The sequence below is a fragment of the Myotis yumanensis genome, unplaced genomic scaffold (genome assembly GCF_028538775.1).
Source record: "Myotis yumanensis isolate MYYU_CA2020_CCGP unplaced genomic scaffold, mMyoYum1.0.hap1 SCAF_1, whole genome shotgun sequence".
Lineage (NCBI taxonomy): Eukaryota > Metazoa > Chordata > Mammalia > Chiroptera > Vespertilionidae > Myotis > Myotis yumanensis.
Window position 1 is genome coordinate 206,853,562 of NW_027223752.1, and position 24,426 is coordinate 206,877,987.

The 24,426-nt window shown below is 35.9% G+C and overlaps 1 protein-coding gene across 9 annotated transcripts in view; it reads left to right on the plus strand.

The window, feature by feature from the left end:
- CLOCK (clock circadian regulator) overlaps positions 1–24,426 on the plus strand; it is a 159,205-nt gene that overhangs the window by 81,366 nt on the left and 53,413 nt on the right. For 8 of the 9 annotated variants that reach the window (XM_070396399.1, XM_070396391.1, XM_070396381.1 and 5 more), the window contains 5 exons: positions 1,403–1,462; positions 5,551–5,699; positions 8,728–8,819; positions 15,356–15,445; positions 24,130–24,250. In XM_070396399.1, coding sequence (XP_070252500.1) covers positions 1,403–1,462; positions 5,551–5,699; positions 8,728–8,819; positions 15,356–15,445; positions 24,130–24,250 — 512 coding nt within the window. The remainder of the gene's footprint in view (positions 1–1,402; positions 1,463–5,550; positions 5,700–8,727; positions 8,820–15,355; positions 15,446–24,129; positions 24,251–24,426) is intronic. The other variant, XM_070396443.1, reaches the window with a different exon arrangement.

The following is a 24,426-nucleotide window of genomic DNA, read 5'->3' on the forward strand; positions in this document are numbered from 1 at the left end:
TTCTTCATATGTGACTTTTGACATCTGGGACAGCCCTTTTCCCTTCCCTTTTTTACGTTCATTGCTGATTAGATGGTGTTTTTACAGCCTATTTGTAGTAACTAGTCTAAAATACATACTGAGTATTAAGTGTAGCTCTGGGAAGTGTAGCTCTTAAGTTCTGGGAAGATGTATACTCTCCCAGAACTTAAGACCAAAGAGGCAAGGAGTTTCCTTAGAGAGGGCTGCTTACACCACTGCCATAGATTTGGGCTATGCCGTACTTTCAGGTGGGATCTGTTTGTTGTCTCCCCAGAAAGGATGTTTCTTCACTGCTTGTGAGAGATTAAATATGATTTGGGCATTATACTTCTGAATGATTGCCAATTTCCGTTCTAGACAATATCACATCTAGGGATGACATCTGTGTGTTCAGACTTAAGCCGTGGTTCTTAATATCAGTTCATTATCTTTCTGAACATGATGAAAGTTGCAGACTCTCCTTTCAATAAAATGCATATGTATATAGAATTTTTCATAAATTTCACTGCGTGCATGGAACCCCAAAGGTCCATGCAATAGACTTTTATGATCCAAAATTTGCTGATGATTTCAATAATGCATCTGACAGACACTTTACAGGCCTTCATAGGCCACAGTAAGGTCTGGTTAAAGGAGTGAATAGTGAATTGTTGTAAAAGTTTATAAATCACCTGAAACTGTTTAATATTGCTCCTTAGGTTAAGGGGTTATGCACCAATACTCTTGATTTCATGTTAGAATACTATTCACCTAGATCTTCCTATAACCAAGTTTTTCTTGTTACTTAGATCTCAGCTCAAATGTTCCCCATCTCAACAAGTCCTTCCTGAACCTTTCAGGCTAAAGTAACCACCAAGTTACTAAAACATTATCCGTTTAAAAACAAACAAACAACAAAAAAACTTGTCATACATTTTTTGTGTTGATTTTTTTTCTTTCTACTAGAAAATAGGCGGTAAGAGAGCAGTGACCTATACATCTGGTTAACTGCTCTGTAACCACATTCAGAAGAGAGCCTGGCTTATGAATGTTAATAAATATTTGTCAAATGAATCAGTAATAAGTGAAAATTTATGCTAGATATTGTACTATGATGCTGGATATTGTGCTAATATCTTAAAGCAGTGGTTTAAGTTATTATCTGATGTTTATTTATGATTTTATAAAGTGAATATCTCAGAAAATATGTTTTGTAACTATGCTATTAAATTAAAAATAGTTTCAAGTGAACCCTTTTTTATAATGGCAAATAAATTGACTTTCTGTAGGTTTACACTGGTTACAGGATATTTTACTTCTGGTTAAATTAAATTTTGGTGTAGTGTTGCTGTTGCTTAATGATTGTGCTCTTATTTTTTCTATCCCCTTTTTTTTCTTTTAGAGATGATGGTAGTATTTTTGATGGGTTGGTGGAAGAAGATGACAAGGACAAAGCAAAAAGGTAGTTCAACTTAAGATGTAAAATAGTAAATAAATAAATAAATACTACTAAATAAATGTAATAGTAAAAATAGTAAATCAGTGATTTTCAAAACCGATATGCCTTAAGAATTTAGTATTCAATTAGGTGGAAGAGCTTAGAATCCAGTTTATAAGTTAAATAAATTTATCTTCTAACTGTGCTCTTCTCATCGAATCATATTGCGGGTGGATAGTATCTCTACATCATCACTGGGAATGTCAACCTTCAACACTTGGCTAAAATAGGGTTTGCCTGGATTCACCATTGTAGTTACTATTTTTCTCTTAATCTACGTTATTCTAGGAAGCAAGTATAGCCCACCTTCAGAGTGGGGATTGGGGAAATTAAGTTCCACCACCACACATACTTGGAATTCTTCTGTAAAAATCTTTTTCTTTCCTATTTATGCATATCTGTATGGACTAATATTTATTTTATACTTTAGGTTCTACTTCAGTGCTGTTTTCTTTTGTTACTCAAATTATTCCAGCTTCAGCCATTGGAAGGTGTCCTTTGACATGCCTCCAGTCTGTAGTAGAAGGGAAAGTAGATGATAGAGAGAGGGAGGGAAGAATTGTTGGAGAAATATCAAGTAGTGAGGGAATGGGATCTAGAGCCATGGTGGTTACAGTCAGGGCTTTGACCTTAAATAGGGATCTTGTCAGTTAATTATAGTATTAGAAGGGAGAGTCCAGGTAGCAGTACAGCCAAGTTTTATTGGGGGTGAGCAGTGAGTGCGTTGAGAAGAGTAGAGGTGTTGTAGCATTATACACAGATACAAAATATAAACATGTAATAGTTCCCCAAGTGTCTTTATTTAGCAAAATAAAAGGTACTGGGATGAGAAAAATATTCATAATAACCACATAAATTGTTAAATACTTTAATGAATGATTAAAATATATCTATAAGAAAATTTTAAGGAAAGCTGTAACTTTATTCAAGGAAATAAAAAGGCCTGTATTTGAAGCTGAAAGAATCTAGGACAGTCCCTCCCCTTAACCTCAAACTAGTGGAGAAAAGTTCTTATAGACTCATCAGGATAGAGATAAACTCTCTAAGATGGGAATAATCAGTCTTACCCGAATGAAGAGGCAGAACTTTAGGGAATTGACCTAAACTAAGGGCCAAGTTTATAGATGGATAAGGTGAGCTAAGGGTATTCTATTTGCAAAGATTCTGAAGATTTAATCATTTTTTTTTTTTGTAAACCAAAAATATTATTGCTATGGAAACCTTAGAGAAACAGAAGGAATCTTGTAATGATGATGTCAGAATTAAATAGGACCACATTGAACTCTTAAGTGAAAACAATGATGAGTTAAAGAACAAAGGGAGTTTTATACTTACCCCCCAAATGGGACACCAGTTATCAGTTATCCTGTTATCAGTGAGGTCATTTCAAGAACTAATTATTTCCAACTTGAATGTAATATGGAAGTAAAGTTTGCTTTAATGGGTATGATCCAGTGGTAGAGTTGGCAAGAATATTTGCTTTCTCTATATTTTCTTTCCCTAGAGTCAAAATGCCTGATTCGAATTTGTACTTCATGGTAATTATATGATCCTGGTTATGTTTTTCTATGTACCTGAGTTGTCACATCTGTAAAATAGAAAATAATAATCTACCTCGTAGGAATTAAATGAGATTTCATAGATGTTTACTAGCACTTGGCACATAAGTATACAACAAATATTGGCTGCTATATTTACCCCCTACCCATGTGTTTAGATATTTCATATATACTAATTCTCAGATGCTTATTTCTTACTCCTTTCTAGAGAAATATAACTAGATCCATATATCCAACTACCTCTTGTCTATTTCTTTTAAAATGTCAAATAGGCCATTTTACCATATCTAAATTCTCCCAAAGCCATCTATCTGTTCACCAAAACCAATATCACATGTTATATTTCACATTGATAAACAGCATTATCAGTTAGGTTGAGAATTCTCTTAGATTTCCCTTTTTGTTTCTCCACTACAAACTGAATCTGTTTTACCAAGAATTGGTAGTTCTGCCTCTTGACCCTCAAAACCATACTGCTTTGTTAACAGTGCCCCTGTTATGGTTCATAAGTTAGGATATTGCAGTTGCCTCCTAAATGGTAATCTGGCTTTCAATCTTGTTTGGTGTATGGTAAGTTTTCAGTTGTATTTGCTTAGTGAATTTGTTTCACCAAGCATTGATCCTTTCATCAGTCTGATGCCAGAATAGTCTTATTAAGCAATTTCATTCGTGCCATTTATTTGCTTAAAATCTTTCAATGCCTTCCCATGGCTTTCAGGATTAAATGAAAATCTTTTAATAAAATTTAAATGATTTAAGTAGCATAAAACATCATGATTTTTTTTCAGTACTTAATACTCTCACCTTACCCCTTAACTCTAGCATACTTGGACCTATACACTGGTCACATTAGCCACACTGAACTAGTTGTGATAGGTTTTCATCTCTACAAATTTCCTATGCCTGGAATGTTCTGCACATAGTCTTCAGAACTCAATTCAGCACAGTTGGGTGCCATCCTTGGTTCCTCTGAGTTTCCATAGGAATTAGGCGAATTTTTAAAATGTTATTAAGTTTATTGGGGTTACATTGGTTAATAAAATTATATAGGTTTCAAGTGTACAATCCTATAATACATAGTTTCCAAAGGAATTAGGTGTATTTCTGGGAAGGGATATCTTTCCCCAGTATACCTAGCCCTTATTAGCACAGTCTCTGTCATTATAGCAACATTCATTGTCAGGTAATATCTATTATGTTTCATAAGAGAGTTGAACAATTGAATTTTCCCCCAGTACTAATATAGAAAAAATGCTTGTTCTTTATGGGAAAAAATAAAATAAAGTATCCTCTGACATTTTAGGAAAGTAGTATACTTTACTTAAACAAAAACTTAATTCTAAATTGTGACTTCACAAAGCAGATAATTAGAGGTATTGTAGAATGGTTAATTGCTCTATAAATAATTGTACTGTATTTACTTGTCTCAAGAGGTCTCTGTGCAACTAAGTATTTGTTTACTGGTTACTGCTTTACAGAGAATAGTAGTAATTATTCGTTTGTTTAGCACATATATCTTGAGTGCTTTCTGTTTGTTAGGTGTTATTCTTAAGTGCTTAGATGGAAAAATTTGGGCTGTCTTACCAAGGAGCCACAGCCTAATGGAGAGACAGATATGCAAACAAATGATTACAGCTCTGTGTTGGAAGCTGGGATATAGGAATAAAGAAGAAGAATGTGTGTGTGGGTAAGCCTCAGGGTAGGGAGATTTCATTTTTAGATTTGTTTGTAATTTAAAACTTACAGGTGATGGATAAGATGGAAGATGGTTTGGGTGGTGGGCACAGAGAGCAATATACAGATCTTGTATCATAGAACTGTATACTTGAAACCTATATGACCCTATTAACCAATGTCACCCCAGTAAATTATTTAATAAATTTAAAAAATAATTTTTAATAATTTGTATTTATACATTATATGTACTTTCATAATAATGTTATAAGGAAACTATAGATTCTTGGTACATATTAGAGTAAATAAAACCTGAGATTTGAATGCTGTTGGTCTTATTGGCATTTCATAAAAACATGTATGCCAAAACCTTAATATGTATAAGTTTCTTTCTTTTTTTTAATATATCTTTATTGATTTCAGAGAAGACGGGAAAGGGAAAGAGAGATGAAACATCAATGATGAGAGAGAATCATTGATTGGCTGCCTCCTGCACGCCCCCTACTGGGGATCGAGTCCACAACCCGAGCATGTGCCCTGACCGGAAATCGAACCCGGGACCTCCTGGTTCATAGGTGGATGCTCAACCACTGAGCCACGCCAGCCGAGTGTAAAAGTTTCTTTATTGATAAAGAGGGAAGAAAAATTATTGCTCATATTAACTGTATATTGTTGGTAAATTAGGAGATAAATATTACCATCTAGATTAACAGAAGAACATGGGTGTGGTTGTGTCCAAATTGAGCATTATATTAAACTATTTGTGTAATTAAATGGACTGTTTGAAAACTACTTCTTTATTTGTTTTTGTTTCACCAGAGTATCTAGAAACAAATCTGAAAAGAAACGTAGAGATCAATTTAATGTTCTCATTAAAGAATTGGGATCCATGCTTCCTGGTAATGCTAGAAAGATGGACAAATCTACCGTTCTGCAGAAGAGCATTGATTTTTTACGAAAACATAAAGGTAAATTTTTAACTTTGTAAAATAGGTGTTTTTTTTTAAAATAACAGACCCTCTCGTAAAGCATAATGTGATAGAATCTTGGCAGTGATGCTTAAGAGTGGATGCTTCCTAACCTTTTTTAAGAGAAAGAAATCAACTGCATTTTTAAAAGATTTCCTGGTATGTTTTTTCTTTCATTCAACAAACATTTATTTAGTGCCCAGTATATCCTACATTTTCATAGTGCAGGGTAACAGTCCTGGCCCTCAAGTAACGTAAGCCAGGAGAGGCAAATATTCTAAACAGCTAATTTCAGTGCATATATTATATCAGGTCGAGTGCTTGTAAACTTAAACTTGTTAGCAAAACACAGGCAAGAATGTGCCAGGGAAGGCTTAAAAATAGTTGATCTTTTCAACTGAGTCTTCCTTTTAGATTAAGTAAGGAAAACATCTTTTCACAGAAAGGAAATAGCATGTGCAAAAGCAGAGAAGCAGGGCGAGTTCAGTGTAACTGGAGCATAGTTTGAGTTTGAAAATTATGGGCATATTTGAAAGAAAGGAAAGAGCCAGATTGTAAGGGCCTTTTATATCATTTTAAAAGATTGTTTCAGTGTATATCTAGGAAAAAACATTATGTTTAAATTAAAGTTATTATTTCTTTAAGAAAATCATTTTGACTACATAAATCATGAAAAGAAAATTTAAAGAATATTAACTATTTTAGTAGCAGAGATAATACGTGAAAAAGTTGTAAAAGGACATTTCCTTTTTCAGATGTAAATTAAACTGCAAAACTCAGAAGAGAATTTGTAATTAGTGCCTCTTTTTACTTCTCCTTAGCTCACTCAGTAATGCATTAGTAGCCTGCTTCATGCTCCATCGCTCTGAAATCATTTTTGTTAATTTCACTAATGCCCCTCCTCTGCCACCAATAAAGCAATAGCTTTTTCTTAAATCTCATTCTCTTCTGCACATCTGAAGCACTGGAAATTTTAATCCATCCTCCACTGGCTTTTCCCTTGGCCTGTGTTATACTGTACCTCTTCATTCACCCCCCTCTTCCTGACTAACCCTAACTTCTTCGTTCTCTTTCTTTTTCTGCTCTTTAAATGTGACATTTCTGAGGGTCTTATTTTTTGTGTTCTTGTTTTCTCTACACTCTTTCCCTTGGTTATCTCATTCCATAGCTTCAACTATTGTTTCTCTATTAAACTACTAAGTCTGTATTTTAGATGCTAACTTTTCAGTCTTTTATTTCCAGATAACTTCTGGATCTTTCTTTTGCATGTTGTCAAACTCAGCACATCTAAAACAATTCATTTTCATTTTGTCCAATCATCTCTTTCTTTCAACTTTTCTTTTTCTATTTTTATACCACCATCCTTTCACTCCCCCAGGACTCAAACCTGAAAAGACTTTCATTTTTTCAGCTTTCATAGTACTGTATTACTGTTGCCAAATTCTCTTGATTCTTCTGTAAATGTGTCAAAATTGTCTTCATTTTTATTACCACTTTTGTCATTACATTTTTCCTTTACAAATAGTATTCTTGCTACCTCAGTGTCCCTTGTTAAATAGCACACTGAGCCCCTCAGGCATTGTAGTTCAATAAATGATTGTTGAATGAAATGAAATAATATGCATGCACACATTTCCCTCTGATAGTAGAGGATTAATTTTGGCATTAAGTAGATCAGGTTTGGTTTTGTTTTTTCAAAATTGGGTATAAGATTCTCACAAAAATAAAATTTACCTGAAATTGGAAGAGAGTTCTCATTTAATTATTAGTCTAAAATAAGTTGTGCTTAACGTATGGGATTTGCTTATGCATTTAACTCTTTTTTTCGGAATGTTTATAATTGATGTGAATTTGAAAAAGTATGACTATATTCCATAGAATTAGTAGCTAGACTTTTTAGTTACTCTTCATATTTTAGTGCAGGCATTTTTAATATAGCAGATTTTTGGTGACAATTTAATGTATTTACACAAGGTGTCCCAAAAAAATGTATACACACTTGTAACAGCTGATAGCTCTATTTTGAAAACGAAATGTATTTTAATAAGCACTGCCTTTGTAATTATTCAAACTGTATGTATACATTTTTTGGAATAGCCTATATATCTGGTCATAGAAAAATCTAAACAACTTAGTCCGTACTTTTCAATTCAAAGTAGAATATATTTTGAAGAGTAAAATTTGTGACATAGATTTTTATTTTGCCTGATTTTTAAAACTATATCTGCATTTAAAGATGGAAAAACATTTGTTAGCTAAATAGTTCATGTTTCATCATTTATGAATAGCTTTCTCACAACTAAATCCATTAGCAAGTAGTATATTGCAAAATAAACTAATAATTTTATTAAAATATTGTCACAATCCAAGGATCTCAAAATTTTTTGACCAGCTCCCTACTTCTAAGAAAACATGCAAGGGGACACTAAGCAAAATCGCTGTGGGGTTATTACTATAAATTTTTTGCCCCAAATCTTAATTTAGTCTCATTGATTAATTAAGAACAGAGCACCTCAGATTGGGAGCAATCTTTCTACGTGGCAGTAGGAAGGCTGAAAGTCCTCTTTGTTAAAAGCAGGCTTACTGACCTCCTGGGCCGTTTTCCTACAGGCTCATGTCCTTATATCTGCTCTAGGTTCTACCACTTGAATGGCAAGGAAAGGAAGAGGAAAAAGAATATCTTCCTAATGGTTGATCTATCTGCTTATTCTGAATTTTGTTCGGTCATTTTGTCAAGCAGCAAGCTACACAGGCTATCACAGTTCCCCAGAGAAAATCTAAAGAAACTGGTATTTCCAAGAGACCAAAGACCAAATCCTAAGGAAATAATTTGCCATAGTAGCTCAAATATTTCATCATACCAAAGCTTTGACCTCCTGATACCTATCTAGACCAATGTTATAGTCTATGGTTCTCATCTTTAATCAGAGTGGGGAAAGAGAAGGCAGTCGTAGGACTTTTGTACTGCCCCAGTTGCCCACCCTGTAGTAAGAGTATGCCACTAATGTGTCAAATAATCTGTTTACAGAAATCACTGCACAGTCAGATGCTAGTGAAATTCGACAGGACTGGAAACCTACATTCCTTAGTAATGAAGAGTTTACACAATTAATGTTAGAGGTATGTCCAGATTTAATTTTTGAAAAGTTTTATTTTCCTCAAAAAAAAAACCAACACAACATAAATCATAGGAGTGACTAATTTTAGTATAATTTTAACAATATTAATTTAATGTTGAAAATACTTAATTCCGTGTAAATCAGTAAACTGTTATTTTCAATTAAAATTAATCAGTGCAAGTATTGTAAGCAAATAGTTTTATCTGGTAAAGGAATGACAAAATTTTCGTATTTTTAGTATTAAATGAATTTTTTAGTGGATTAATAAAAGTCAGAAAACTATAGCTACCAAATTCTCTACCTGAGATGACACTAGCAACATTCAAATGAAGGATAATATATTTTATTCATCATATATTAAATATAATGAAATGTATCCTACTTGACAGTAGTTTTTTTTAACAAATTAAAATCTACCCCAAAATAACATAAAATTATAATAAATGAGTATTTTGAAAATGTAAAACAAATGAAATGTACATTGAAAGGCAATTTTTCTTAATTCAAATAGAAACTTTTTTATGTGTGTAGAATAACAGGTATCATCTATGGACACAAAGTACACAGAATTCATTATCAAATTTCCATGAAAACTTACCATAAATAGGAAACAGAGGCAGTATAGGTTGGCAGTACAGTTAAGGACAAGAAAGTAGATATATAACAGAAAGTAACCTAGAAAGATTATAGGTTGGCAGTACAGTTAAGGACAAGAAAGTAGATACATAACAGAAAGTAACCTAGAAAGATTAGAGGAAAGTGATTGAGATGGAGACGTAGGCATTGCTAAATAATTACATCTCTTATCCTGCTGGTTTGCATTTATTCTTTTACACTTTAAGTGTTTATCTGTGTTGGGTATGTACAGGGTGGGGCAAAGGTAGTTTTACAGTTGTGAATATGGGAAACATAATTTATTCTTTAATTGTCATTTATTAATTATTGTATTTTTTATATGAATAACTGTAAACCTACTTTTGCCCCACCCTGTTTATTTAATGGCTATGTATTGTGTCTTTGTATAGTTACTAAAATCTAAGCAACATAAAGTATTTGCAAGTTAATGAGGAACAGTTAATTGCTAGATTAAGTCTTTGTATATTCAAGAGAAATGTTAACATGGAAATTTGTTGGAATGTAGATATATTGTATATATTTAAACCTGTACTTAAAAACCTGAAATAAAACTGATCACTTTTCACATATTAACTCAGTGAATCCTCACAACACTCTTATGATGTAGACACTATTAGTATCCCTTTCTTACTGCCACACGAGGCAATCGAGGAACAAAGAGATTATGAAACTTGCCCAAAAGTAAGTTGCTCAGCTGGGATTTTTTGCAGGTAGACTAGCCTCTGCTCCCATGGTCTCAGCCCCTGTGAAACTTCTTTCAGTGGAAGCTAACTATGGCGCTGAACTTGCAGCTTAGTAACCAGCAGCTAGCTCTTTAAATTAGTGGACACTTGAGTTATAAACCAGAAAATAGTTTCTGATTTTGTTAAATATTTTTTCTAAAAAGTAGTTTGACATTGTCCAAGATTATCTCTTTAGGTAATAAATATTATTTTTATGAAAGGGTGCACACAGCTAACATCTACAACAGAGAAAGGAAATAAATAACTCATTTAATTATACTAATTTTAATTTAAAAAAATTTTTTTTAATTTTCTTTATTGATTAAGGTATTACATATGTGTCTTTATCCCCCTATTGCCTCCCCAACCCCCACTCATGCCCTCATCCTCCTGGTGTCTGTGTCTATTGGTTATGCTTATATGCATGCATACAAGTCCTTTGGTTGATCATTCCCTCATACCCACTCCCTCCCCTGCCTTCCCTCTGAGGTCTGACGGTCTGATTGATGCTTCTGTCTCTGGATCTGTTTTTGTTCATTAGTTTATGTTGTTCATTATATTCCATAAATGAGTGAGATCATGTGATATTTATCTTTGTCCAACTGACTTATTTCGCTTAGCATAATGCTCTCCAGGTCCATCCATGTTGCAAATGGTAGGAGTTCCTTCCTTTTTACAGCAGCATAGTATTCCACTGTGTAGATGTACCATGGTTTTTTAATCCACTCATCTGCTGATGGACACTTAGGCTGTTTCCAAATCTTAGCTATTGTAAATTACGCTGCTATGAACATAGGGGTGCATATATCCTTTCTGATTGGTGTTCCTAGTTTTTTAGGATATATTCCTAGAAGTGGGAGTTCCATTTTTAGTGTTTTGAGGAAACTCCATACTGTTCTCCACAGTGGCTGGACCAGTCTGCATTCCCACCAGCAGTACACGAGTGTTCCCTTTTCTCCACATCCTCTCCAGCACTTGTCGTTTGTTGAGTTGTTGATGATAGCCATTCTGAGAGGTGATAGGTGGTACCTCATTGTCGTTTTGATTTGCATCTCTCGGATGTTTAGTGACTTTGAGCATGTTTTCGTATGTCTCTTGGCCTTCTGTATATCCTCTTTCCAAAATTATCTATTTAGGTTGGTTGCCCATTTTTTGATTGGGTTGTTTATCTTCCTTTTGTTAAGTTGTATGAGTTCTCTGTAAATGTTGGAGAGTAAACCCTTATCATAGATAACAATGGCAAATATGTGCTCCCATGCAGTGGGCTTTCTTGTTGTTTTGTTGATGGTTTCTTTTGCTGTGTACAAGCTTTTTATTTTGATGTAGTCCCATTTGTTTATTTTCTCTTTAGTTTCCATTGCCCGAGGAACTTATCATAGATCTTAAGAGGAATCCACAGGCAGCAAAATCTAATTTTAATTTTATGATTATATTCTCTGTGCAATCCTATATAATAAAAGCCCAGTGACCAAATGGTGGAATGACGAGAACAACCAGTCGACCAGTCGCTATGACGTGCACTGACCACCAAGGGGCAGATGCTTAACGCAGGAGCTGCCCCCTGGTGGTCAGTGCGCTCCCACAGTGGGAGCGCTGCCTGCTGACCAGGATGAGTGGCACTCCCACAGCGGGCCAATCCCCACAGGCCACGCCCCCCCACTAGTGCACGAATCTTAACTTTATTAATTTTAAGCCCTAGCCTCTTTGGCTCAGTCGCCAGAGCATCTAACCTGTGGACCAAAGAGTCCTGGGTTTGATTCTAGTCAGGGGCACATACCTTAGTTGCAGGCTACTCACCTGGCCTGGGCCCTGGTCAGGTCACTTACAGGAGGCAACCAATTGATGTGTTTCTCTCACATTGATGTTTCTCTCAGTTTTTCCCTCTCTCTTCCTCTCTCCCTAAAAAAATCAGTGGAAAAATATCCTCGGGTGAGGCTTAACACCACCACCAAAAAAGTTGTGTAATATCTGCATTCATGTATCAATAATCTTAATGAAGATAAACTATCTGTTCACTAATAAGCTAAACACAAAAGCTTTGTCTTCAAATTTTTCTTCACAATGGACAGATCTTTATTAATGTCAGGACACAGTAGTATTAAAAAAAATCAAAGATTCCAGAGATTATAACGTTATATACAACAGAAAACTTAATCATATATAAATTAGTTGTCTCATGATGATCCTCACAGCTTTTAGGATTACATTCCTGAAAAATGTTATATTTACTTACTTTTAATATGTCAAACATATTTTTTATTTTAGTATTTACAACTGTCAAGTAAATATGTATTCTAACATTAATATACTATAAATATGTGTATGTATTGCAACCTGGGTCTAACTAACCTAGATGTGTTTCTACTGGCTAGTCACTTTGATCAGATTACAGGTAGGCAGTCCAGATACCATTTTCTGCAGAATTTCAGATGTAGGTTATATCTGGGAATGTTAGAGCTGCTAGTGGAAGAGATTCGATCATTCACCTCAACTTCTTCATTTTGTGGCTGAGATCCAGAGAAGTTGCAGCTTTTCCAAGGTCAGATAGATAATTAATGGAAGAACTAGGACTGAGATATTAAAATTCACTTATAACCTATGTGTTAGCTGTTTCTCTCTCCATTCCTCCATTGCCATTCGTCTCTTTACTCTGTTGCAGAATATTCCTTGCAACCTTGAGGTAGAGTAGTCAAGGAAATCAGGGCAATTTAGCCTGAATTCTATGCAAAGTCATCTTTAGGTAAAGTTATCTCTTAGTGTGTTGTTCTTTCCCTTGGAAGCTGATAGCTCTCTCTGGTAGTCTACAAGGCAGGGGCTAGTGAGTGCCCTGTCAACTTCACTTTAGATACAAATCCGCAAGGAAGTTCTATCCCCTCCCCTAGAACTTCCATTCCAGTCTTTCCCCGATTAAACACTCACTAACAAAGAAGGTTTACATAGTCCTTTTATTGTGGCTTAATTAGGTATCAAATAGGAAGACAAGGAGTTTTAACTAATGAGCCTTCCCCTTATATCATATAGTGTGGAAGAGGGATAAGTTTCACAGTCTTCACTTTTGGGAGGGGGATGTCCATATCTCTCTGATCTTCATCTTCAGGGCCCCTTTAGCTTTTGGTGTACCCACCTACCTGCTTGGGAAATTACATCCATCACTCAAAAGACTGGGCCCTGGTCTTTACTTGTATTAAGAATTTGGCAAGATGCCAGTGGAGGCTTTTCTCTGCTTAACCTTTGCCTGCTTTGAAAAATGAAAGGGCAGCCTATGGTCCTAGGAGTGGGATAAAGTTATAGAGTTCTGATTTCAGTTCATTTCCCTTTACACAATAGAATTGCACCCCGATTCGTAACAAATATCCTAATAGCAAATACAGATCATCATAGTAAATATTAATTTGCTTTCAAAGATGATATAATCTAGCTTCATATGAGAAAAGCTAGTTCTTAATAACATCATTTTGACCTTTTCCTTATGAAATAATACTGGCATTATACTAAGGAATTTTTGTAAAAATAATTTCATGAATTTGCATAAATTATAAGGTTTTTATTCCTTCTACATTAGCTGAGAATGGGTTTCTTTTAGCCATTTTAGAAGGTAGTCATCTACTCAAAATAAGTTCTTTTTAATATCCAAATCTCTCCCCCAATAGAAGGGGTGGTGGGATGCCTTTTTTCATGCATTCAATGTATACTTCAATAGTTACTTAGAAATAGAGGGAGGTTGCTCTAACTCCACGTTCTGGAAATTAATACAAGTATTTTTTGTCTGCTGTGTGCTGCACGTATGCTAGGTCCTGCAGATACAGTGCTGTAGAAGATATGTATGGCTCTTAACAGAGATTGCTATCCTTTGAGAGATCCTATAATTAAATAAGAAATCCAAATTGAGTGATAACTTTTGATAGAAGAGGAACTCCTCTTTTTATCTTTTCTGCTATATATCTTCAATATCTTTTACACTGGATTTTCCTTTCCCTCAGCCTGCAAATATACTTGTAACTCTTTTTAAAATTGCCTTCCCTTGATACTTGCTTCCCTTTAAACTTTCATCTCTCTTTTCTTCCATTCTAAAGTTCTTGGTAGAGTGGTTTATAAGTGCCTCTGATCATCCACTTGTCTCTAAATTCATTAGTCTGACCGATCTTCCTATTGGCATCTGTTCTGAAAGTCACCAAATTTATTTCTCATTTTGTATCCTGTTTGATCTTATTTTACACTGAACCATCCATCTTCCTTCTCACCTTGTCACATTCTCTTCTATTGATTTCCTCATTGACAGTTGTATTCTGTCTTTCATTTTCTCTGGTACTTGTCGTTCACATCCCCACATGTAGATAATTCCCCAAGGATTTGTCTGGAATGCAGATCTGCAGATCTTATATCTTCAGCGGTTACTTCCTTACCTAAGATTCTCAAATGAAAATACTTTATCATATGTAAAATACAGGATCGCTTTATTAATAAGTATTGTATCTCTGCATGGCTTCTCTCCTGAACTCTAACTTCACATTTCTCGATGTCTAAGTTCTTTCTTCTCTATTCTTACTGCACTTAATTTCATTCAGATTCTCATTAACTTCACTATCTATTCTAAAGTCATTGAGATTTTCCTATCTTAATTTTCCCCCCTCTAAATCTATTTACACACCGCTTCCAGACTACTTTTGAACATAAGATGTAAGTCCTTATGTCTTAACCTGGCATTTCATGGCCTTTCATGATCTATCCTTAGCCTGCCTTTTCAGATTTATTTCCCTTTCACTCAGTTCCTCATGTATCTCCCTATAGTTCATACACCTATTGGTTGATATATACAAAAGGTGATAATGTATTCCTTTGTGTGCCAAAGACATTATTAATGGTGTGTGTACTTCAGAGATATTAGCAAATAAGGCCATCTGTACACAATATATGAATGATAAGGTAGAACATTAAATCTATAGTTTCGAAACCAACTGTCCAATAGCCAAAGAGTGATTTTTTTTCTCCAAAAGCATTTAAAAAATGCACAAAGATATATACTATACTACAGTATTGTGAAGGGGGAAAGCTGGCATTTTGATAATGCTCTGGAAATTTCCACCTTATGTCTTTTGTCATTTAGTAAGTTAGACTTTTATTTTTGTGCTAGAAAAAACTTTTTTCTTTTCATTTAACTGACTATTATGTTTAATTTCAGGCTCTTGATGGTTTTTTTTTAGCAATCATGACAGATGGAAGCATAATATATGTGTCTGAGAGTGTAACTTCATTACTTGAACATTTACCAGTAAGTATAAAAATTCTGTGATCTCTTTCTTATTTAATGCCTATTTTAAACTTCCTAAAGTACTTGAAATGTACCTCCAGAGCAATGTTAAGCAATAAGTAGAGTGTGGAGGAGAACTCAAAATACATCTTTGTTTTAACATGGCTGTTTTTTCTCAGTTCATTCATGCCTCTGTAATCTGTAGTAACTATTCAGTGACCACTTTATCCAATCTCTGTTCTTGCTGTCCTATTTTTTCTAATGCTAAGTTTTCAGTGTTTCCTTTTTATTCAGCCTGGTGAAGATGTTGCTGAATCACTGAGAATATCTTGGGAATAATTAAATTTCTACTGAGATATTCCTGTTACAGCTAGAGGAACACAAATAATTTTCTCAAAAGAATAACTTAAAAGTAAACACTAAAAATGATATAGAACTTTTGTGTTCTATGGCTTGACTTGATAATGCCCAAGTGGCCATATTCATTGTGTTATCAATATGACCTTAAGGGTACAGAATTAGAAAATAATTACATTGTATGATTTTGATAAAGATGGTGAACACCAAAATTAATGTGTTTGTTGTTTTATTCCAAGTATAATTATTGAATATCAACTCTCTACCAGACATGATGTTAGATGCTCTGCTGCAGCTGACAGTTTTAATGAATTTGAAATTTTTATTTAATATGTAATGTTCTTATCTAAGATAGGGCGTGTGGTATAAATATTCTGAAGTTACATATAAATTACTCTTAATTTATTATAAATACAAAGTACCTGTTTTATAAAGGTCTCTTTTAAGAGATACTGATAAGCAGTATCTTCCTCCCTCTGATTACTCATCCTATCTAATAAAAGAGTAATATGCAAATTGACCATCACTCCAACACACAAGATGGCTGTCTGTGGAGAGCAGTTGTGGGCAATCAGGCCAGCAGGGGAGGGCAGTTGGGAAGGACCAGGCCTGAAAGGGAGAGCAGTTGTGGGCAATCAGGCCAGCAGGGGAGGGCAGTTGGGAAGGACCAGGCCTGAAAGGGAGGGCAGTTGGGGGGACCAGGCCAGCAGGGGAGGGCAGTTGGGGGGGGGATCAGCCCTGCAGAGGAGGGCAGTTGGGGGGGATCAGCCCTGCAGAGGAGGGCAGTTAGGGGCAATTGGGATGGCAGGGGAGCAGTTAGGCATGGATCAGGCTGGCAGGGGAGTGGTTAGGGGGTGATCAAGCTGGCAGGCAGTAGCAGTTAGGGGCAATCAGGAAGGTAGGCAGGTGAGCGGTTTGGAGCCAGCAGTCCCGGATTGTGAGAGGGTCCCATATTGGAGAGGGTGCAGGCTGGGCTAAGGGACGCACACCCCCCGTGCATGAGTTTCATGCACCAGCCCTCTAGTATTCTATATAGAGAATGGACACTACACTCAAAAGACCAGATTTAAAAGGGTATTTTCTTACTGAAAGTCGGGCATTAAGTAATTTGCTGATTTTTGTGGCTCACACCAGAAAATGACTTGGTTTGCCTGCTTTTCTAGGGGCTTTCATTAACAGTAAGCTCAAAAAGTAGGTAATTAGCCCATCTAAAATTTGTTTGAGAGGAAACAGATTATAGAACACATAAGTAAACTAGTATAGGCAGAGAAAAGGACAGATTGAATAACTGAATTTTCTGGTTGTTTTTTTTTTTTAATTACGTGAAAAAAGCTAGGGAAAGAAACTCATTGTAGGATTAAGATAATGATTAAAATAAGATTAATATAAATAAAGGTATTATTACATGCTTTTAAACCATATATCATTGTATAGGTTTTCTTTTCATTATGTATGTATAGAAACTAATTTTTTAAATTAAAATTTCTAAAAATTTTATTCATAATCAGCATCTTATGTAATATATGTGGTAACACTTTTTAAAAGCCTACTTTTTGGGCACTTTCCTTGAACTCCATTCAGAATTAGATGCCCTTCCTCTCTCTGCTTATGTTACCTTGTACATACTGCCATCATGACACTTATAGTGAATTGTAATTTTCTGTTTATTTGGGTAATCATGGTAGGTGTAGCTTTTTAAATGCAGGGACTTTATATCCACAATGGGCTAGCTAGTTTCTTAGAGAGGCATTTGGTAATATTTTGTTGAATGTATAAAAATGAGTAGGCTATTTGATGTAGCTGTTTTAAAAAATCTTTCCTAATGGCACACTGGTGTTGAATCTTTAGTGAGGTGGCGTTTAATTGATTTTTGAAATAGGTAACATGTGATAGATCTAGTTGGGATCCAAGTATTTTGTCATTAACATTTCCTCCTCGTGAAAACTGTCTTTACCTTTCCATTCCATCCTGGATTTTTAAAAACCTTTCTATTTTATAACTGTTTTTAGATTGCAGAAAAATCAAGAAAATAGTACATAGAGTTCCCATGTGCCCCATACCCAGTTTCCTATGTTATTAACATTATCTTGATATTTTTCATTGTTTGTATTAGCCAAAGCATATAGATTGGTAGGTGAATTTTTGGGCAGAGGAAATTGCTGCTGCTGCTCTAGTAGACCCATTTCATTCCATACTAAGTTAATAGTATCCTTTGTTAATATGTTTTTGCTGCTCATCAGTTCCTATGGACACTTTCTTCACATCACCTTGAAAAATGTAAACACCAGTGTTTTGCGGGGCGGGGTGGGGGAGAGGCAAAAAGAGAAACACGTTTTTTGAGAAAATAATACTCAGGATCAAACATAAGGAAAAAATATGTGACTTTCTGTTTTAGTTGTCGTTAATATTCAAACTGTAACAGATACTAAACAAAAGGTTTAAAATAATGATGCCTCTTTCATTGTGTTTTAATGTACACACCTATTATCTAAAATAGAATTTTGGCTATTGCCAGAAGGGAAGACACATTAGCAAATACCTAAATTTAGGCTTTAGTGTTTATAGTTCAGTTTTGTTGAGAAATTAAAACTTGCCATCTTAAATTAGTGGTCAATATGACTTAAAATTTTTAAATTTAAATTTTAAATCAGACCATAAAATTACAAGACTGATTCTGTAGGTCCTGCAAGAAAAATGTTTTCTTAACTTTGTCACTTTATGCTTATTAGGCACATTTTAACCTATTTGAGGCTAATAATTGGGCATAAATGCTTTATTCTCTTGAGGTTGGAAAGAAAACTTATGTATTTTTTTGTCTCCCAATCTAGCTTTCTGTGACAAATTAGGCTTATGCCACCTTAGTGCCGGAAGAAATTTTAGACATCCTTAGCACACCCCTTTTATATTACCAGCAAGAAACATGAAACTAGAGAAATTGGACTTAACTGTGCAACATTTTTGTGGAGCTTCCAAGACACAAAGTTGGTGTCTTACTATATTTCAAATTTAAAATGTTTTAAACTTTACAACTAAAGATTGATTCCTCACACTTGTTTAAATATATTCCTCAGAGAGAATATATTAAAGTTGTAACCAAGTAATACAAAGAAGATGATAACCACATTATAGCTTAGCAGAGTCCAGGACTAAAAATGCCTCTGTGAAGATACTGGGCAAGCCTTTCCTTTTCTCCTCTTAACTTGAGAGTTTGGGAATATAAACAAAAATGTGTTTTAAGAAAGGCAGTAAACCCTGCGGTGTGTTCATCCAGGGTGGCTCCGTGGTTGAGCAGCGACCTATTTACCAGAAGGCTACGGTCTACAGTTTGATTCCTGGTCACAGCATATCCCAGGTTCCTGGCTCAATTCCCTGGAGGCAGCCAATCGATTTTCTCTCATCATTGATGTTTCTATCTCTCTCTTCCTCTCCCTTCCTTTTTGAAATCAGTATATATAAAGAAAGCCAGTACAGTCTTTATCAGCAGTTTACAGAAATAGAATTTAGAATTTTTTTTTATAATTTTTTTTTATTGCTTAAATTATTACAAAGAGTATTACATATGTCTCCTTTTTTTTTTTCCCTGCCCTTGACAATCCCCTGGCCTCCCCTACCCCCAGTGTCTTATGTCCATTGGTTATGCTTATATGCATGCATACAAGTCTTTTGGTTGATCTCTTACCCCCCCCCCCCCACCCTCCCCGGCCTTCCTGCTGTAGTTTAACAGTCTGTTCGAGGCAACTCTGCCTCTGTATCTATTATTGTTCAAAAGTTTATAATGGTCTCTATTATCCATGAATGAGTGAGATCATGTGGTATTTTTCCTTCATTGACTGGCTTATTTCACTTAGCATAATGCTCTCCAGTTCCATACATGCTGTTGCAAATGGTAAGAGTTCCTTCTTTTTTACAGCAGCATAGTATTCCATCGTGTAGATGTACCACAGCTTTTTAATCCACTCATCTGCTGATGGGCACTTAGGCTGTTTCCAGATCTTAGCTATGGTGAATTGTGCTGCTATGAACATCTGGGTGCATATATCCTTTCTGATTGGTGTTTCTGGTTTCTTGGGATATATTCCTAGAAGTGGGATCACAGGGTCAAATGGGAGTTCCATTTCCAGTTTTTTGAGGAAACTCCATACTGTCTTCCATAGTGGCTGCACCAGTCTGCATTCCCACCAGCAGTGCACAAGTGTTCCTTTTTCTCCACATCCTCTCCAGCACTTGTCGTTTGTTGATTTGTTGATGATAGCCATTCTGACAGGTGTGAGATGGTACCTCGTTGTTTTGATTTGCATCTCTCGGATGATTAGCGACTTTGAGCATGTTTTCATATGTCTCTTGGCTTTCTGAATGTCCTCTTTTAAAAGGTGTCTATTTAGGTCCTTTGCCCATTTTTTGATTGGATTGTTTATCTTCCTTTTGTTAAGTTGTATGAGTTCCCTATAAATGTTGGAGATTAGGCCCTTATCAGATATAATGTTGGCAAATATGTTCTCCCATGTAGTGGGCTTTCTTGTTGTTTTGTTGATGGTTTCTTTTGCTGTGCAGAAACTTTTTATTTTGATGTAGTCCCATTTGTTTATTTTCTCTTTAGTTTCCAATGCCCTAGGATCAGTATCGGTGAAGAAATTGCTTCGGCATATGTCTGAGATTTTGTTGCCTTTGGATTCTTCTACAATTTTTTTGAGTAGTTATGTAATGATTATTTGATAGGGCCAGAACTTTTCTTCCTTATGCCTATACATAAGGAACACAGTTGTTTAAAAATATGTTATATTCAACATATATTTAACGTATTTTCTGAGGAGCTTTCACTCCTTTTTAAGCAACTACTCTACTGCAGTTATTTAACTGTCAGTTGTCTACCTGACATTGGTAACATTTTATAATTTCCACAAAATGTAGAAAAACAGAAAGGCTATTGATATATGTCACATAACTCACTCAGCAGGATTTACATTTCTTCTTCATGATAATGCTTGAAGGAGATAAAAGTATCAGGATAGCTGCTTTTCTAACTTTCTTTGAATTGTGTTTGGGAACTGAGTGAATGGTATGGTGATATTAAGTATGATTAGCTTCATTTAGAGATTTTAAATGTGGTGATTAATGGGAAGTTTGACATGTTAGTCACCTGCTAACTCTGATCCTTCATAGTATAAAGTTTCAGGGGAAGCAGTGCTTGTGATCATACCACTCTGTGCTACTCATGTATATTATTTTCTCTGTGAATATGAAACACCTATCTGTTTATAGCTGGAAAAGCAAGGATAACATAGGTCAGTTTATAATTTCCTGAATAGTAAAAGAAATTGTCAATGAGAATAAATAGTAGAAAACTATAATCGTTTTCAAAATGAAAGTTTTATTACTTCAAATAGTTTTATTTTTCTGTTTAAACTATTTTTTTACATTTATATCAGTGCCTCTGTTTTGTCAATAAAAAGCAATTTTCTAGCATTTTTGTTATTCATGCCTGAATTTTTAGTGCATAACTTTTGTTCTAGAGGCTTTTCAGACTTTCAGGGGGAAAAAAAACCTTCTTAAAATGCAGATATATTTTGAGTGTGGTTATCCGTAAGCCTTTACTAAATAACTCCTTAATCTAGAATCATTTATTTTACTAATAACTGTTATATGCAATGCACAACTTTAATGTGTCTTAATTTGAAGGGAGGAGGAAATTATATAAGAGATGGGGGGCTTTTATTTACATACTAGAGGCCCGGTGCACGAATTCATGCACTAGCGGGGTCCGTTGGCCTGGCCTGTGGGATCGGGCCGAAACCAGCTCTCCGACATCCCCCGAAGGGTCTGAAATTGCAAGAGGGCGCAGGCCAGGCCTAGGGACCCCAACGGTGCAAGATCTGCACAATCAGGGCCGGGGAGAAATGTGGGAGGTTAGCCAGCCGGGGAAGGCCTGCCGGAGGGCTCCAGGGCATGTCTGGCCCATCTTGCTCAGTCCCAATCGGCCAGACCCCAGCAGCAAGCTAACCTACCGGTTGGAGCGTTTTTCCCCCTGGTGGTCAGTGCACATCATAGTGACTGGTCAATTGTCTGCCTCTGGTGGTCAGTGCACATCATAGCAGCTGGTTGACCAGTCGACTCTCTGTCCCCTGGTGGTCAGTACACGTCATAGGAAGTGGTTGAGTGGCCTTAGCATATCATTAGTATATTACGCTTTGATTGGTTGAACGGCCGACTGGTCGACCGGACACTTAGCATATTAGGCTTTTATTATATAGGATGGACAGTGGGCAGTAAGACATGGACATTAAAATACAATTGACAGAAATTTTTTATGGGAAATGAATGATAGGAGTAATAAGTAGCGAAGGAATTTTATTTATTGCGGATTAATGGTGTTAAGAAAATACTTTTTTGAAGGAAATAATTTGAACTGGTCTTTGAAAGATGGAAGATACAAATACTAATATGTGGTGAAAGAGAGGAAGGCTATTCCAATTTATAGAGTGGACTTTGAGGGCTAGAGAAAAGAAAGAATGTGAATGTATGGCTTTTATGGAGAGTACGGTAAAAACTCTTCCCACTTCCCACCTCCCCAGTGGCTCACTTTTGTTGTTGTTTGAGGTTTTTTTGTTTTTAAACCATGAAATTTTTTCTTTGAACAAAATCTTTACAATGTTTCAAATATAAACCCAAATAAAAGTGGAACTGCTTTTGTGAATGCAGAGGCAAAGAGCCTTAGCCCTGCCTTCACAGCTCCTTTTCACCCCACAGTCCTTGAGACACCCCTTCAGTATCTCCAGGATTCCACAGAGCAGTTTGAAAATATGGATAAACCAAGTAGAATAGTTTGGATTTGGTAGTAAATGTGAAATCACTGATTTGTTGTCAGTGGTTATTAGGATAGGAACTGTTTTATTCGTATTTGATTCCCGTAGCCATGGCACATTGTAGGCAACCTGTTTGTCAAATTACAGTTGATTACTGAATCATTATTAAAGCCATATTTGAGCAAGGATTATAATGTTTGACATACTACTTACTTTGGGGGAGGAGGGTTTGCTAACACCAGGGCTTTTTGACAGTGGGATACAGGATGGATGGATGGAAAAGATGAAGTAAAGAGGAAAAGACACATTAGACAATTGAAATGACACCAAAATCAAATCGCCTCTTTGTTTAGCCTGTGGCTAGTCCTGTGTTATAGTAAATACCACCATAAATTACCAGAGGCTTGGATATACCGTAGGGTTATGTCTTATAGCCAAAGATTTTTCTAATCAACTTTCTTAGTTCTGTTATATTTTAAACTAGAGACCTGGTGCATGAAAATTGTGCATGGTGCGGGGGGGAGTGTTCCTCGGCCCGGCCTGCACCCTCTACAATCTGGGACCCCTCAGGGGATGTCTGACTCACAATTCGGGACCACTGGCTCCTAACTGCTCGCCTGCCTGCCAGCCTGATCACCCTCTAACCGCTCCCCTACCGGCCTGATCACCCCCAACTGCTCTCCCCTGCCAGCCTGATCTCCCCCAACTGCCCTCCCCTGCCACAACCCACCTCTGCTGGGTCCCGCCTCTGCTGTGCGCATGGCCATCTTGTAACGGCCATCTTGTGAGGGCGTGATGCATGAGGTTGTGACGACCACCTAGGCTATTATTAGTATTCAGCAGTTCGCAACCTGTAGGTCGCGAACAATGAAAATACATCCTGCATATCAGATATTTACATTACGATTCATAACAGTAGCAAAATTACAGTTATGAAGTAGCAACAAAAATAATTTTATGGTTGGGGGTCACCACAGCATGAGGAACTGTATTAAAGGGTCGCAGCATTAGGAAGGTTGAGAACCACTGGCAGATGTTCAAATTTGGTGAAACTCACGTTTGCAAATCATTTATCAGACTTTTCAAGATCATATCGATCATGGATCTGATGAAGACATGGAGACATGGAGGTCATGTTAATCATCTTCCACTTTTCTTTGTTTTGTTTTTAAATATTTTTTTATTGATTTCAGAGAGCAAGGGAGAGGGAGAGAGTGATAGAAACATCAGTGATGAGAGAGAATCATTGATCAGCTGCTTCCTGCACACCCCACACAGGGGATCAAACCTGCAACCTGGGCATGTGCCCTGACCGGATATCGAACCCTGACCTCCTGATTCATAGGTTGATGCTCAACCACTGAGCCATACCATCCAGGCTTCTCTTATTCTTTAAGTTGTTCTCTGTAACTTGATGTTTGTCAGTTTTTACAAATAATCAAGTTAATCATATGTTCAGCTGATGTTTTAAGAGTGCTTATATCCTTTTAAAATACATGTCTCTTGAATCACTGAAGTTATTTTATTTTCTTGAATTTTTATTTTCAGTCTGATCTTGTGGATCAAAGTATATTTAATTTTATCCCAGAGGGGGAACATTCAGAGGTTTATAAAATACTCTCTACCCATCTGCTGGAAAGTGACTCATTAACCCCGGAATATTTAAAATGTAAGTAGTAGCTGTTAAGGAAAAAGCTAAATGTATTTGGTCATGTTATACTTTGCTTTTGTAACAAACACAGACATGTTTGACTAAATTAACACATAGCATTGTTTCATATACCTTATTAGATCACTTTTAAATTTTAAAAAATATATATAATATGGAATTAAGACTGTATTTTA